The sequence below is a fragment of the Nyctereutes procyonoides genome, unplaced genomic scaffold, assembly GCF_905146905.1.
Source record: "Nyctereutes procyonoides isolate TBG_1078 unplaced genomic scaffold, NYPRO_anot_genome, whole genome shotgun sequence".
In the NCBI taxonomy this organism is placed as follows: Eukaryota; Metazoa; Chordata; class Mammalia; order Carnivora; family Canidae; genus Nyctereutes; species Nyctereutes procyonoides.
Genome location: NW_026575047.1, coordinates 18,507,808 through 18,524,345, shown reverse-complemented (window position 1 = coordinate 18,524,345; position 16,538 = coordinate 18,507,808). Strand labels below are relative to the sequence as shown.

The 16,538-nt window shown below is 36.0% G+C and overlaps 1 protein-coding gene across 2 annotated transcripts in view; it reads left to right on the top strand.

The window, feature by feature from the left end:
- Positions 1-16,538, top strand: part of TMEM156 (transmembrane protein 156) — a 47,598-nt gene that overhangs the window by 8,615 nt on the left and 22,445 nt on the right. The window contains exon 2 of one of the 2 annotated variants that reach the window (XM_055326893.1): positions 15,043-15,210. In XM_055326893.1, the coding sequence (XP_055182868.1) occupies positions 15,043-15,210 (168 nt within the window). Of the gene's footprint in view, positions 1-14,940; positions 15,211-16,538 lie in introns of both variants that reach the window. The other variant, XM_055326892.1, reaches the window with a different exon arrangement.

Genomic DNA, 16,538 nt, shown 5'->3' with positions numbered 1-16,538 from the left:
CACATTTAGGTCTCTAATCCATTTTGAATTTATTTTTGTGTATGGTGTAAGAAAGTGATCCAATTTCATGCTTTTGCTTTTTGCTGCCCAGTTTTCCCAACACTATTTGTTGAAAAGCCTGTTTTTTCCCCATTGGATATCCCTTCCTGCTTTGTCAAAGATTAATTGACCATATAGTTGTGGGTTCATTTCTAGGTTTTCTACTCTGTTCTACTGATCTATGTGTCTATTTTTGTTGCCAGTACCATACTGTTTTGATCATTACAGTTTTGTAATATAACTTGAAGTTTGGAATAGTGATGCCTCCAGCTGTTCTTTTTCAAGGTTCCTTTGGCTAGTTAGGGTCTTTTGTGGTTCAACACAAATTTTAGGATTATTCCAGCCCTGTGAAAAACCCTGTTGGTATTTTATTAGGAATTGCATTACATGTATAGATTACTTTGGATAGTATAGACATTCTTGCAATATTTGTTCTTCTAATCCATAAGTATGGAATGTCTTGTGTGTCATTTCCTTGTGTCATCTTCAATTTCTTTCATCAGTATTTTATAGTTAGAGTACAGGTTTTTCATCTCTTTGGTTAGGTTTATTCTTAGGTATCATAGAATGAATATGGAAGTTTTCCTTTCTTTTCTATTTTTTGGAATAGTTTGAGAAGAATAGACATTAACTCTTCTTTAAATGTTTGGTAGAATTCACCTGTTAAGACTTCTGGCCCTGAAATTTTGTTTTTTGGGAATTTTTTGATTCTTGATTCAATTTCTTTGCTAATTATCAATCTGTTCAAGTTTTCTATTTCTTCCTGTTTCAGGTAATTTATATGTTTTTAGGAATTTATAAATTTCTTCCAGGCTGTCTCATTTGTTGGCATATACTTTTTCATAATATTCTCTTATAATTGTATTTCTATGGTATTGGTTGTTTCTTCTCCTCTCTCATTTGTGATTTTTTAAAAAAAATTAGGTTCTATCTCTTTTCTTTTTGATAAGTCTGGATTCTTTTTGATAAGTCTGCCATTGATAAGAACAGAACAACAATTTGTTCTATTGTTTGTTTAGTTTCTATATTATTTATCTCTGCCCTAATCTTTAGTATTTCCCCTCCTTCTTCTGGCTTTAGGCTTTGTTTGCTGTTCTTTTTTGAGCTCCTTTAGGTGTAAGGTTAAGTCATTTATTTGAGATTTTTCTTGTTCCTGCAGTAGGCCTGCATTGCTGTATACTTCCCTCTTAAGACTGCTTGTGCTGCATCCCAAAGGTTCTGAACCATGGTATTTTCATTTTTATTTATTTTCATGCATTTAAAAAATTTCTTCCTTTTTGATTTAAATTTTGTTTATTTAACATATAGTAGAACATTAGTTTCTGGAGTAGAATTCAGTGATTCATTACTTACATACAATACCTAGTGATCATCATTAATTTCTTCTTGGATTTTCTGGTTGACCCATTCATTAGTTAGTAGAATGTTTTTTAACCTCCATGTATTTGTGGTCTTCCCTATTTTTTTCTTTTGGTTAACTTCTAGTTTCAAAGTATTGTGGACAAAAAAAGGTGCATGGTACGATTTCAATCTTTTTGTATCCGTTGAGCCCTATTTTATGACCTAATACATGATCTATTCTGGAGAATATTCTATGTGCACTTGAAAAGAATGTGTATTCCGCTGTTTTACAATGAAATGTTTTTTTTTTAATTTTTATTTATTTATGATAGTTACAGAGAGAGAGAGAGAGAGAGAGAGAGAGGCAGAGACACAGGCAGAGGGAGAAGCAGGCTCCATGCACCGGGAGCCCGACGTGGGATTCGATCCCGGGTCTCCAGGATCGCGCCCCGGGCCAAAGGCAGGCACCAAACCGCTGCGCCACCCAGGGATCCCTACAATGAAATGTTCTGAATATATCTGTTAAATCCATCTTATCCAGTGTGTCACTGAAAGCCATTATTTCCCTGTTCATTTTCAGTTTAGATGATCTGTTCATTGATGTAAATGGGATGTTAAGGTCCCCTACTATTATTGTATTATTATTTATTATTCCCTTATGTTTGTCATTAACTGTTTTATATATTTGGGTGCTTCCATGTTTTGTGCATATTTATAATTGTTAGACCTTTTTGTTGGATTGTCCCTTTCATTATGATATAGTGCCCTTCTTTACTCTTGTTACAAGTCTTTGTTTTAAAAATCTAGTTTGTCCAATATAAGTATTATTACTCCAGCTTTTTTTCCCCCAGCTTTCTTTTGACATCCATTTGCATGATAAATGTTTCTCCATTCCCCTCACTTTCAATTTTCAGGTGTCCTTAGGTCTAAAACGAATCTCTTGTAGGCAGCAGATAGATGGGTCATGTTTTTTGTTTTAATTTATTCTGATACCCTATGTCTTTTGATTGGAGCATTTAGTCCCCTTATATTCAAAGCAATTATTGATAGATATATATTTATTTCCATTTTATTTCTTGTTTTGTGGTTGATTCTGGAGATTTTCTCTAATCCTTTCTTGTCATTTTGGTCTTTTCTTTTCACTCAAGGAGTCCTCTTTAATATTTCTTGTAGGCCTATTTAGTGGTCACAAAATTATTTAGTTTTTTTCTATCTCAGAAACTCTTTGTCTATCCTTTTTATTGAGTGATAGTTTTGCTGGACAGAGTATTCTTTGCTGTAGGTTTTTCCCATTTAGCACTTTAAGTATATCATGCCAATCTCTTCTGGCTTGCCAAGTTTCTGTTGAGAAATCTTCAGCTAGCCTTATGGGTCTTCTCTTGTAAATTAAGGACTTCTGTCTTGCTGCTTTTTTTTTTTTTAAGATTTTTTATTTATTCATGAGAGACAGAGAGGGGGGGGGCAGAGACATAGGCAGAGGGAGAAGCAGACTTCCTGCAGGGAGCCTGATGTGGGACTCAATTCCAGGACCCTGGGATCATGCCCTGAGCCAAAGGCAGACATTTGTTTTGGTTACTCTATCTTTCAGCCTAGTCATCTGCAGAGGCTCTCCTTGCCTGCTATGGGAAGTGTTTGGTCCTTGGCCAATTTTAACTAAGTGTGCTCTATCTGCTTGTGAGATGAGACCTGATATCACTTCCATCAGAACTGAGACCCTACAGAACTCTCAGGTCAGGAGATGTGCTGTAGGTAGGAGTTTGTGCTGGCCTTTCCAATGAGGGGCTCACCAAGCTGAGACTGAGGCAGGCTTGACCAAGAAGGGCAGTCTAGTCAGAGAGAAGGTGTGGGGGGCTTGGCGTAAGCAACACTAGCTAGTGTTGGTGCTGCCCTGCCTCCTGCCAGTGGCTCTGGGTCTATGCTGAGGGTCAAGGGAGGGAAATGGCACCAGCCAGCTCCTTTGTTCCCAGAGAGGAGTCTCCATGAGCACTTCCTCTCAGGGACATGCTCTGAGAAGAGCAAATAATCTCCCCACTGTGTGCCTCAGGCACTCTTCAGACTGTTGTTTTCATGCCATCTGCCTTCCACCCCCGGGTTGTTTGCCTGTCTTCTCTCCAGGAGCAGAACAGTGTCCTCTAGGCTCTATTTCAACCAAGCCTACTGACCTTTCAAACTCCAGGCTTTAAGCCCAGCTGGTTGCAAGAACTCACAAAATTCAGCCCCTCTCATTTTCCAAGTCCATCACGTCGGGGAATCATTCTCCTTGTGCATTCCCCTGTGTGCTCCTCTCTCTCTTTGCCTTTCTGCATGACCATGGCTTCCTCCCCTCATAGCACCTGTGATCCTATTTCTCCCCTAAACCATATCTCCACATTTCCTACCTTCTTTTATGTGGCCTCTTCTCTCTCTTTAGTTGTAGAGTTTGTTCTGTCAGTCTTCAGGTGATTTCTGGGGTGATAGGATGATTTGATACTTGTGTTCATGGGATGGGACGAGCCTACGGTCCTCCTACTCTGACATCATCCTCCCTCTCTCCCATTTGACCTTTTTAGATTTTACATATATATTATATCATATAGTAATTGTCTTTCTTTGTCTTAGAATAATCTGCTCAAGTGCATCCATGTTGTTACAAGTAACAGGATATTCTTCTTTCCCGTAAGTGAATAATATTCCATTGTATATGTAACATATCTTCTTTATTCATTCGCTCATTGATGGGCATTTGGGTTGTTTCCATATCTTGGCTATTATGAATAATACTGTGATAAACATGGGAGTGTAGATACCTCTGTGAACCTCTGTTTTCATTTCCTTTGGGTATCTACCCAGAAGTGGAATTTTTGGATGATATGGTCTGTTTTTAATTTTTTGATGATCCTCCATACATATGTTTTCCATAGTGGATGAACTAATTTACATAACAACAGTATATAAGGGTTCCTTTTTTTTTCCACCACGCCCAGAAATTTAATTTAAAGTTGTTTTGAGATAATGTGTTATTAGACACCAAGCAGAGGTAAACACCAATCCTCTCTGCAGGAGAATATCTTCAAACCAGATCTCAAATATTTCAAAACAAAATTCTTTTTTTTTTTTTTTAAAGTCGCTATTTTTTTTTAATTTTTTTTAATTGTTATTTATTTATGATAGAGAGAGACAGAGAGAGGCAGAGACATAGGCAGAGGGAGAAGCAGGCTCCATGCACCAGGAGCCTGATGTGGGATTCGATCCCGGGTCTCCAGGATCGCGCCCTGGGCCAAAGGCAGGCGCTAAACCACTGCGCCACCCAGGGATCCCTCAAAACAAAATTCTAAGGAACATGAGCTACTATTAAAAATCATAAAACACATGAAGACATAATAGACAAGAGTCAACAGAGACTAAAAGGGAGAATCAGATTTTTAAGGAATTCAGATACTGGAGTTATGAGATATATAACACAAAGTAAGTATTTGGTTTGTTTCAATAAAAATGATATAAAAAAGTATGAGTAGGAAACAAGACTATTAAAAATAATCAGGCAGATTTTTGAATCACTATATTGTACACCTGAAACCAATATAACACTGTATGTTAACAATACTGGAATCTCAAATTAAATTTAATTTAAAAATATAACCAGGTAGATTTGAAAAAGAGTCAACTCAAAATTCTAATTATAAAAATATAATAACATGATGTAGAAACACAAGGAATGAGTAAATGGATCAGACACAACTGAATAGTGAATTAATGACTGGGAATATAGATCTGAATAAATTATTGAGAACATATCACAGAGAGCCAGAGAAAGAGAAAATATGAAACAGAGGTTAAGAGACACAGAGAACAGAGGGAGAGATCTCTAACTGAAGTTACCAAAGGAGAGTTACCAAAATGGGGAAAAGACAATGTTTGAAGAGAGTGGCTGAGAATTTTACAAAAGTGATGAAAGACACAAATCCTCAGATTCAGGAAACCCAACATGTCCCAAACAAAATAAATTTAAAAATTCCATGGAACATGAAAACTAAAGAGATAAACCAGAGATAAAGACTGATGGTCTTCACAGGAATAATAATTAGCCTGGCAGCTCATTTCTTGAAAGCAACAGTGAAATTCAGAGGCCAGTGGAATAATGTCTGCAAAATGTTGAGGTAAAATTAATGTCAAACTGGAATTGGTGAGATACATTTTCACATGAGCAAAATCAGACAGTTTATGACCAGCAGATCTTTAGGGAAGGAATTTTTAAAGAATTAACTTCAGGAGAAAAACCATAATCCTAGAAGGGAGGCCAGAGATGTAAGAAATGGCAGGGAAAAGACTCTCAATAATTATAAGCATGTGGATATCTAAGTAAATCTTGAAAATATTAGCTGCATAAAACAAAAAAAACTACTAATTTGTATATCAATGAAAAAATAAGAGAACTAAAATGCGTACAAAAATAGCATTCCTTTCAGAAGCTGTAGGTGAGAGTCAATTTTGTTTACTTTTCCAGTTTCTGGAAGCTGCCTGTATGCCCCAGTTTGTGTCTTCCTTCCACCTTCAAAGCCAGCAATGGCCTGTTGAGTCTTTATCACATTGTGTTATCTGACACAGACTCTTTTGCCTCTCCCTTCCACATTTGTGATTATATTAGGCCCTTGGATAATCTAGAATAATTTCCCAGTTAAAACTTTTTTTAAAAAGATTTATTTATTTATTTTAGAGAGAGAAAGAAGGGGCAGAGGGAGAGGTAGAAAGAGAATCCTTGAGCGCACTCCCCACTGAGCATGGAGCTTGATGTGGGGCTGGATCCCAGGACTCTGGGAACATGACCTGAGCCAAAATCAAGGGTGGGACACTTAACTGACTGAGGTACCCAGGCACCCCAATAATTTCCCTATTTTAAGATAAATGTACAAGATACCTTCATTCCTTCTTCTGCCTTAATTTCTCTTTAGCATGTACCATAAACACATTTATAGGTTCTGGGAATTAGGATGTGGACATTCTTAGGAGGCCATTACTCTATTAGAATTGAATAATTAAAAAACAAGCAAGAACAAGTAAGAAATGTTAGGACTAGAAATGGACACAGTCGAAATTTAAAATGTAGTAAGAGTATTATGAATAACTTTAAGTCAATAAATTTAAAACATTAAGGACATATTTATGGAAAAATATAATGTACCCAAACCTTCTTTGGAAGAAATGGAAAACTGAAGAGTTGTAGAACTCAATTAAAGAAATTGAGCCAATAGGTTATATTCCCTGAAGGAAACACTAGGTTTCAATAATTTTACATGGTTTTCTGCCAAACTTTCAAGAAATAGATTCAATAGATAAATGCAATTTTACAATAAACCTTTCCAGAAGATAGAAACAGGGGAATATTTTCCAATTTAATTTTAAGTCTAATTTATCTTGGTACCCACGCCTAACAAAGATAAAACAAAAAAGAAAAACTTATAGGCAAATCTCATTTATAAACAGACAAATTTGAAAGGGGGTGCCTGAGTGGCTCAGTTGGTTAAGCATCTAACTCTTGATTTCAGCTCAGTTCTTGATTTCAGTGTCGTGAGTTCAAGCCCTGGGTTGGGCTTTATGTTGGGCATGGAGCCTACATTAAAACATTAAGAATCTACTTGGATAAAAATGATCAAATATGTATAAAAATGTGTAAAATTATCAAATTAGATTTATACTTGGAATTCATGATGAGTCAGCATTAGAAAATCTAATAATGTAATTTGCTGTATTAATGATTATGTATGAGAGACTACATAATCATCTCAAAGTTGTTGAATGAACATTCAATTATATTCAGCAGCCCTTATAATGAAAAACTGTTCCTTCTATAAGGAACAGAAGAGAACTTCCTTAAAGTGATACAGGTCCTCCAAAAATGATTATGTAAAATATTATTCTCAGTGATGAGACATTATAAGTATTCTTCTTAAGATTAAGAGCAAGCAAGGATGATCTCTCTCCACATGCCTGTTCATTGTGGTACTGGGAGTCATGACAGAGCAATAAGAAAAGTAAAAGAAATAGGACACCTGGGTTGCTCAGTTGGTTGGGTGTCTAACTCTTGGTTTTGGCTTGGGTCATGATTTCAGCGTTGTGAGATCAGACCCCACTTCAGGCTCTGTGCTCAGTGGGGAGTCTGCTCCAGATTCTTTTCTCTACCACACCCTCCCTCTCTGTTCCTCCCTCTGCTTGCACACATATGTATTCTTTCTTACTCTCAAATAAATAAATAAAATCTTTTTTAAAAATTAAAAGAAATAAACATATGGAGATTGGAAATCCAGATATAAAGCTGTCATTATGTATAATTGATATGCGTATCTGCATAGAAAGCCCAAAAGATTTAATTTGTAAGAAACAGAAGTTAATAAGGAAGTTTGTAAAGTGGTAAAAATAAAATTGATATTCAAAAGTTAATTGTGTTTCCATATACCACTAACAAACTGAAAACATATTCCTTAGAAGATAACGTTGGCACTGGAAACAGAAAGAACAGTACCTAGGAGGAAATGTAATAAAAGATAAATGAGACCATCACGGAGAGAATTTGGAAATTTCACTGAACAATATCAAAGAAAACTCATACAAATAGAGAAAGAAAGTAAGAAAAAAGTGATAGGAGGAACTCAGATTTTATCTTCTCCAGTGTATTTCAAGATTCAAGTCAGAATTGCAACTAGGTTCTTCACTGAACTTAAGCTGATTCTAAAATTTATTGCAAAGAGCAAAGGGCCAAAGTGTCTTTATAGGTAAGACACTCTTAAAGAAGATGAACGAAGGGACTTTTCCTATCAGATATAAAAGCTTTTACAAAGAAAATGTAATTAAATAAGTATAATATCTTTGCCAAGATAGAACAATGGAATATAGAACAAAATTCAGACCCCCAGAAACACACTCATATGTCTATGGATAATTGTTATGTGGTAGAGGCACTTTATAGGTAGTGAGGAAAAGATAGACAACCTAATAAATGCTAGTGCAATTGCTTATCACATGTGGAAAAACTAATGTGGCTTTCCACACTGAACCAATTTCAGATAGATGAGGAACATACTTGGGGACATCTGGGTGGCTCAGTCAGTTAAGTGTCTGACTCTTGATTTCAGCTTGGGTCACGGTTTCAGAGTCATGAGATAGAGCCCTGAGTTGGGCTGCAGGCTGGGTGTGGAGCCTGATTAAGATTCTCTCTCTCAGGGCACCTGGGTGGCTCAATGATTGAGCATCTGTCTTTGGCTCAGGGTGTGATCCCGGGGTCCTGGGATTGAGTCCCACATCGAGCTCCTCTGCGTCAGCCTCTGTGCTCAGCATGGAGCCTGCTTGAGATTCTCTCCTTTTCCGTCTCCCTCCCCTTCTACCTCTCCCCCTTCTTGCACACACACGGGTGTACTGTCTCTGTCAAATAAATGAAGAAATAAAAAAATTTAAAATATTAAATAAAGAACTTAAAATTTTAAACAAAAAAAAATAAGGAACTCCTAAATAGTAATAAGAAAAAGACAAACAGGGGCACCTGAGTGGTTCAGTAGGTTAAGCAGCTGCCTTCCCCTCAGGTCATGATCTTGGGTCCTGGGATCAAGCCCTGCAATGGCTTCCCTGCTCAGCAAGGGGTTTGCTTCTCCCTCTACCTCTGTGCTCTCTCTCCCTCTGTCACTCTCTCTCAAATAAATAAAATCTTAAAAAAAACAAAAAGAAAAAACAAAAACAGAAAAAAATGGAGTAGAAAAAATGAAAGAAAATACACTTTTAAACCATCATAAGATTCTATTTAACACTGACTAAACTGGCAAAACTTGAAAAGCCTTGACCAAGATGTATGTCAGATGGAGCTTTTATACATTGCATGTAAGAGTATTAATTGGTACAATCACTTCATATAATGAATTGACATTTTCTAGAAAAATCGAAGATGTGCATACTGAATACCCAGCAATTTTACTCAGTATGTATACTAGAGGAACTTCTGTATTTTTGTACCAGCAGATACATTCATGAATATTCATAGCAGCATTATTCAAAAATAAAATTTGAGATAAAATATACATATAACAAAATCTTCTCATTTTAAGTGTATAAAGTTTGACAAATGTTTACACCAATGTAACTAGCACTACTATCAAGATAAAAACTTTCCAATATCCCCCAAAGGTCCCTCTTTCTCCTCTGCAGAAAAAGCCTTCTGCCACTGTCAATATACTTTTTCATTTCCCAGGATATCATATAAATGGAATAATGAACTATGTAATCACTTGTGTCTTGCTTCTTTTTCTTGGCATAATACACTTCAGATTCGTTGTGTACACGTTGTTGTTTGGATCAGTATTTTCTTGCTTTTTGTTGCTGAGTAGTATTCTATTATATAGATATGTCAGGAATCGCTTTAATAATTCAGTAGTTGTTGGGCTTTTAGATTGTTTCCAGTTCTTGGCTATTACAAATAAAAGAGCTGCCATGAAAATTCATGTACAGGTATTTTTATTTTTCTTGTGTAAATTCCTAGGAGTAAAATTATTGGGTCAAAAAACAAGTATATATTTAACATATAAGAGATATAATTCTGTTTTCCAAAGTGGTTACACTATTTTACATTCCCACTAGCAATATATGAGGGCTATGGTTCATAGCAGCGTTATTCATAACAGCAAAAATAGAAACAACCCAAATGTTTACTGTCAGAAGAATGAATAAATTATGGTATATTCATTCAAAAGAACACAACAGACAATTAAATTAACCACAGCTATATGGAGCAACATGACTAAAACTTATTTATAAAGGCAAGTCATAGATGAATACATAAAGTCTATTCCATATATATATATACATATATATATCTACACACACATGTCTAAAATATGCTAAATGAAACAATGTTATTTAGGAATATATACATTTTGGAAAGGCTCTAAGATAAAGCAAAAGAGTGATAAACACAAAATTCATGATAGTGGTTAACCTCTGTGAAAGGATTATGTAGGGATGGGAATGGATAGTGTTTTTCAAAGATATTGGTAATATTGATATCCTTAATCTTCATGATAGATGCATGGCGTTTATCTTTGTTATTCTTTAACTGGCACCAACATTTTACATATGCTTATATATGATAAAGTTTTATAACAAAAAATTAAAAGGAAAACATATTTGATATTTCTTTAGCCTTACTGTCAGGTTTCCTTAAGAAAAAAAAGATTGACTTGAGCATTTGTCCTATACTGTAATATATTTTCCTAATTCTATTTAGTATTCTGTATACTCTGCTTAGAGATTGCAGTCATAGTACTGGAATAATTCTGGAATGCATTTCTTTCTATGGGAGTAAGAAGCTAGATGTCTGACTCCCAGCAATATTAATGGCAGTAATTAAATTCATATATCCTTGTTTATGGAGATGAGAATATAGTCCACCTGATAACAAAAATGATTGAATAGAATTCATTATTTCTTAAAATTATGCCAGGGAAGGATATATATCTTCTATTTATTTCCTTTCCAACTGAATAATTTAAAACTAGGGTTTAAAAACCATCATAAAATGACCTCAAAGTCAAAAATATGTCATTAATTCTAGAAAGCTGGGTGGTCACTTATTGGGTAATAGGACTATAATATAGACAGTAGAAATTTCTCTATTTTGGTTGTATCTTAGGCATACAAGTTCAAGAAGTGGAAAATTTTGTAAGATGAAAAATCCCAGTGAGTAAAATAGAAACATGCAAGAAATGTTTTTATGTATTTTAGTAGTATAAAAAACCCCATAGGTTATAGAGTTCCATCAGATGGTACATTTCTGCCTCTTTCCTGGGATATTATTCTGAAGACAATTGTTTAAAAAATTAGTTACAATTTGATCTTTGTTTATCTACTTTGTTTGTAAATATATTAAGACATAAAATTGTGAATTTGAGTAAAATACCATCTTCTCCCCCCAAAAAACCTTTACAGCAACTCAAGTATGAAACGTGTTTGTAGCTGGAAATCACATGTGAATTATTACAGAAACAACTTCAAATGTAGAGGGCTGGTAATGAGCTTCTCATTTTATTAAATGATAAAAATATAATAATCGTAATGAGATACTTAAGGAATTACTATTAGAGTACAAATTCCACAAATAAAAAATTCCTTGGGATCCCTGGGTGGCGCAGCGGTTTAGCGCCTGCCTTTGGCCCAGGGCGCGATCCTGGAGACCCCGGATCGAATCCCATGTGGGTTCCCGGGGCATGGAGCCTGCTTCTCCCTCTGCCTGTGTCTCTGCCTCTCTCTCTCTCTCACTGTGTGCCTATCATAAAAAAAAAAATTCCTTAATACCAATCAATAGCCTGGTTTACTCTTAAGATTGAACCAAGTTGTATGACTAGCAGTAATCATTGTAAGAACTAATGTGATACTTTCATTGTGCTCCACATTATTTAGAAAAAATTTAAAAAATTATTTTGCCCTATATGATTAGACAAGAAATGGTAAAGAAAGCCACATAAAGGTACAATTGAGCATGTGAGTTATTTTCTCATACTAGCAAATGATTGTCAGACTAGGAATACCTGAGAGAGAGGTTTCCTATTCCTTAAATGATCATCACTGACAAATAGGGATTCTGGATTTTTATACAGTGAGCTTTAATTACTTGTGTGAATTGGATCACAGATAATCCTACTCTAAATGAAGGTTGAATTTTCAATTTTCACTTTGGAATATAAGTTTGAATTTTTTAAAAAAGATTTATTTACTGGGGCACCTGGGTGGCTCAGTGACTGAGCATCTGCCTTCTGCTCAGGTGGTAATCCAGGGGTCCTGGGATCAAGACCCACATCAGGCTCCCTTCATGGAGCCTTCTTCTCCCTTTGCCTATGTCTCTTCCTCTCTTTGTGTGTCTCTCATGAATAAATACATAAAATCTTTTGTAAAAAGATTTATTTACTTATTTTAGAGAGAGAGTGCACATACATGAGTGGGGGGAGGGCAGAGGGAGAGAATCTTCAAGTAGACTCTACACTCAGCATGGTGCCCAATGTGGGGCTGGAGCCCAAGGTGGGGCTCGATCCCATGACCATGAGATCATGACCTGAGCCAAAACCAAGAGTCAGTTGCTTAACCAACTGACTGTAGAGATAGGTTTGAATTTTAAATAATATACATTTGTGCAAATTTCAAAAATGTTTTCATATGTACCATACACTTGAAGCTACTATAACCCTATGACGTTAGTGGGATCTATAGTTACTTTTCTCTATTTTGCTGATGAGAAAACAAGACTTATGGAGATTAATTGTCCAAGTATCTTGCCTAATGACTGGAGTCCTTGTATTATACTTTGAATACAGTGCTCTTTCTTCTGTATCATCATTTCCATATCTGATGTTTGTCTTCAGACAAAAATAAAAATTATGATGTCATCTTGTTACATTTCATCTTTGGAGGTTCAGGTAGGTTGAATAATGGCTACCCAAAGATATCATGTGCTAATGCCTGGGACTTGTACATGTTACCTTATGAGGAAAAAAGATTTCCACAGATGTGATTAACTTCAGGATCTTGAGATAGGGAGATAATCCTGCATTATCCAGGTGAAACTATATCCCATCAGAAGTGTCCCATATAAGATGCTTATAAGAGAGAAGCAGAGGGATATGACACAGAAGAGTAGAAGACAGAGACACAGAGGAAAAGGCAACGTGACCAGAAAGTCAGAGACTGGAGGGACGTGGCCACAAGCCAAGGAATGCCAACATCCAGCAAAAGTTGGAAGAGGAACAAAGAACAGAGCCTTCCCTGGAGCTTTAAAAAGGAATGGTGGTCAATGCAAACACTGAGATTTCAGACCAGTTAAATTGGTGTTGAACTTTTGGCCTCTAGAGCTTTCCTTTTTTTTTTTTTTATAAATTAATTTTTATTGGTGTTCAATTTACCAACATACAGAATAACACCCAGTGCTCATCCCGTCAAGTGTCCCTCTCCGTGCCCTCTAGAGCTTTCCTAGGAGAGAATGGTTAAAATGTTAGGGTTTATAAGAATATCTCTAAAGACGATCCACTGGAAGAAAGACAGTCTCTTCAATAAATGGTGCTGGGAAAATTGGTCATCCACATGCAGAAGAATGAAACTAGACCACTCTCTTGCACCATACACAAAGATAAACTCAAAATGGATGAAAGATTTAAATGTGAGACAAGACTCCATCAAAATCCTAGAGGAGAACACAGGCAACACCCTTTTTGAACTTGGCCACAGTAACTTCTTGCAAGATACATCCACGAAAGCAAAAGAAACAAAAGCAAAAATGAACTATTGGGACTTCATCAAGATAAGAAGCTTTTGCACAGCAAAGGATACAGTCAACAAAACTCAAAGACAACCTACAGAATGGGAGAAGATATTTGCAAATAACATATCAGATAAAGGGCTAGTTTCCAAAATCTATAAAGAACTTCTTAAACTCAACAGCAAAGAAACAAACAATCCAATCATGAAATGGGCAAAAGACATGAAGAGAAATCTCACAGAGGAAGACATAGACATGGCCAACATGCACATGAGAAAATGCTCTGCATCACTTGCCATCAGGGAAATACAAATCAAAACCACAATGAGATACCACCTCACACCAGTGAGAATGGGGAAAATTAACAAGGCAGGAAACAACAAATGTTGGAGAGGATGCGGAGAAAAGGGAACCCTCTTACACTGTTGGTGGGAATGTGAACTGGTGCAGCCACTCTGGAAAACTGTGTGGAGGTTCCTCAAAGAATTAAAAATAGACCTGCCCTACGACCCAGCAATTGCACTGTTAGGGATTTACCCCAAAGATTCAGATGCAATGAAACGCCGGGACACCTGCACCCCGATGTTTCTAGCAGCCATGTCCACAATAGCCAAACTGTGGAAGGAGCCTCGGTGCCCATCGAAAGATGAATGGATAAAGAAGATGAGGTTTATGTATACAATGGAATATTACTCAGCCATTAGAAATGACAAATACCCACCATTTGCTTCAACGTGGATGGAACTGGAGGGTATTATGCTGAGTGAAGTAAGTCAATCGGAGAAGGACAAACAGTGTATGTTCTCATTCATTTGGGGAATATGAATAATAGTGAAGGGGAATATAAGGGAAGGGAGAAGAAATGTGTGGGAGATATCAGAAAGGGAGACAGAACATAAAGACTTCTAACTCTGGGAAATGAACTAGGGGTGGTGGAAGGGGAGGAGGGCGGGGGGTGGGGGTGAATGGGTGACGGGCACGGAGGGGGACACTTGACGGGATGAGCACTGGGTGTTATTCTGTATGTTGGTAAATTGAACACCAATAAAAATTAATTTATTAAAAAAAAGAATATCTCTAGTTCTCGTCTCTGAAAATTAATAGGGAATATTTACATATTTTAAAAGGAAATATTTAAGTGAAGTAGATATTGTTAATTCATGTAAAAACAAAGTCATATCACTGACAAACTGAAATATACTGTATCCATCTAAGAAAAACTGGGAGCTTATTGTGTATTTATTTGAATGACAAAACCTCAGTATTTCATTTCATAGTAAACAAACTTTTTTCTTTTATAGGAAATATATTGGAGCTGTCATGTCTGGAAGTATGTTTACAACCTAATTTCAATTATTCACTCCCCTCTTTAAATTTTTCTTTTGTGACTTTTCTGAAACCAGTAAGAGAAACTCAGACTATTATGGGAATCTTTCTAAATCACTCCAACTTTCAAAACTTCACCAGAATTTGCCAAGGCATCACAGGTGAATTCAAAATGTGCTCTCCGTGTTTGGCTTGTAAGTCCAAAAAGAGCATGGATTTTATTTCTCAGGAACGAACATCAAAAGGTAAAATGATAATAGAATTTATCAAGAATAAATTACCTTAGTCTGTTAAAAAAATAATGATATATTACAATTTTAAATCCAATAGTATCAGAACACTCAGCAGTGTGGCTTTTGATGAGTGACTTGCAGGGCTTTAGGATATTACTCGTTCTTGGTTTAGTTTATCTAAAACAAAATATCTACTTTTAAAAGATATCAAAATTCCACCATAATTTATGTATGTTTGATGGTTAAAAGATTATTTAGCATGCTCTCTTCAGAGGTATTGCATTTTTTTAATTGAAAAAAAAATCTAAGTAAACCTGTAGGCTCTCAAGTAAAATCAAACTTTGATTTCCTAAGAGGTCATTGAATCCTTGATACATTTGTACCTTCTCCTGCCTAACATTTATCCACTGTGTATGAATTGTCTTTTTACTTGTCTAACTGTCCAGTGAGCCACTTGATGTTAGGGACTTTGTCTTTATTCACGATATTTCTAGATCTTAGAATAATGCCTGCCATTAGGCACTCAATAAATATTTCTTTAATGAATAAACAAACGAAAGAATAACCATGTCTAACTGAATCTTGCATCTATTTTGAGATCAATATATGTTATTTAATTAAATTAAATCAGCTTTCATCATTGAGAAATTAAATGACTCATTTGTAGTCATAAAATATACTTGTGGCCTCAGGTCCAAGCATCAAATTTATTATTTATACCCTATTCAGTGAAATTGCCCTCTATATCACTCCATATTGGCATCTTTCCCCATTCTTTCAGGATGGGAATGAGATTTCTTGGCATGGAATTTGGATAAAAGACAAAAGATCTTTTTCTGGGTTCTTGCTCATGTAGTGCTGTAACTATTGCACGGTTCTGGGTCAAATTCACCAGAGAGTAAGCTGAGGTGATAAACCTTTATGCTGAGAGAGAACTAGGAAGTGTTTTGAGGGTTGGTAACTCATGGATGCTACTTCTCTGAAGTGAAATGTGAGACACTGCATTGATAAGTTATGCCTGTTGCTATGGCTGTATAACATACCACCTGGAAACTCAGTGGCTTGACACAATGGCAATCATTTTATTCTTTCTCTTCCTTTCCTTGTCTTCCTTTTCTTTTCCTCTGTCTCCCTTCTCCTTCTTCTCTGGTTGGCCAGGGATTCAGAATGGGCATAATGGGGACATTTCTGGCTTGGAACATTATAATCTGTCCCACAAGTCCTCAGAGAAAGGTCTCTATTTTGTTGAGATACTCCAATTCTATTTCAACCCTACTGTGACCTGGTTTTCACAATTAAAAAAAAAATGTAAACAGTACTTTATCTGTAGAGGAAAGATG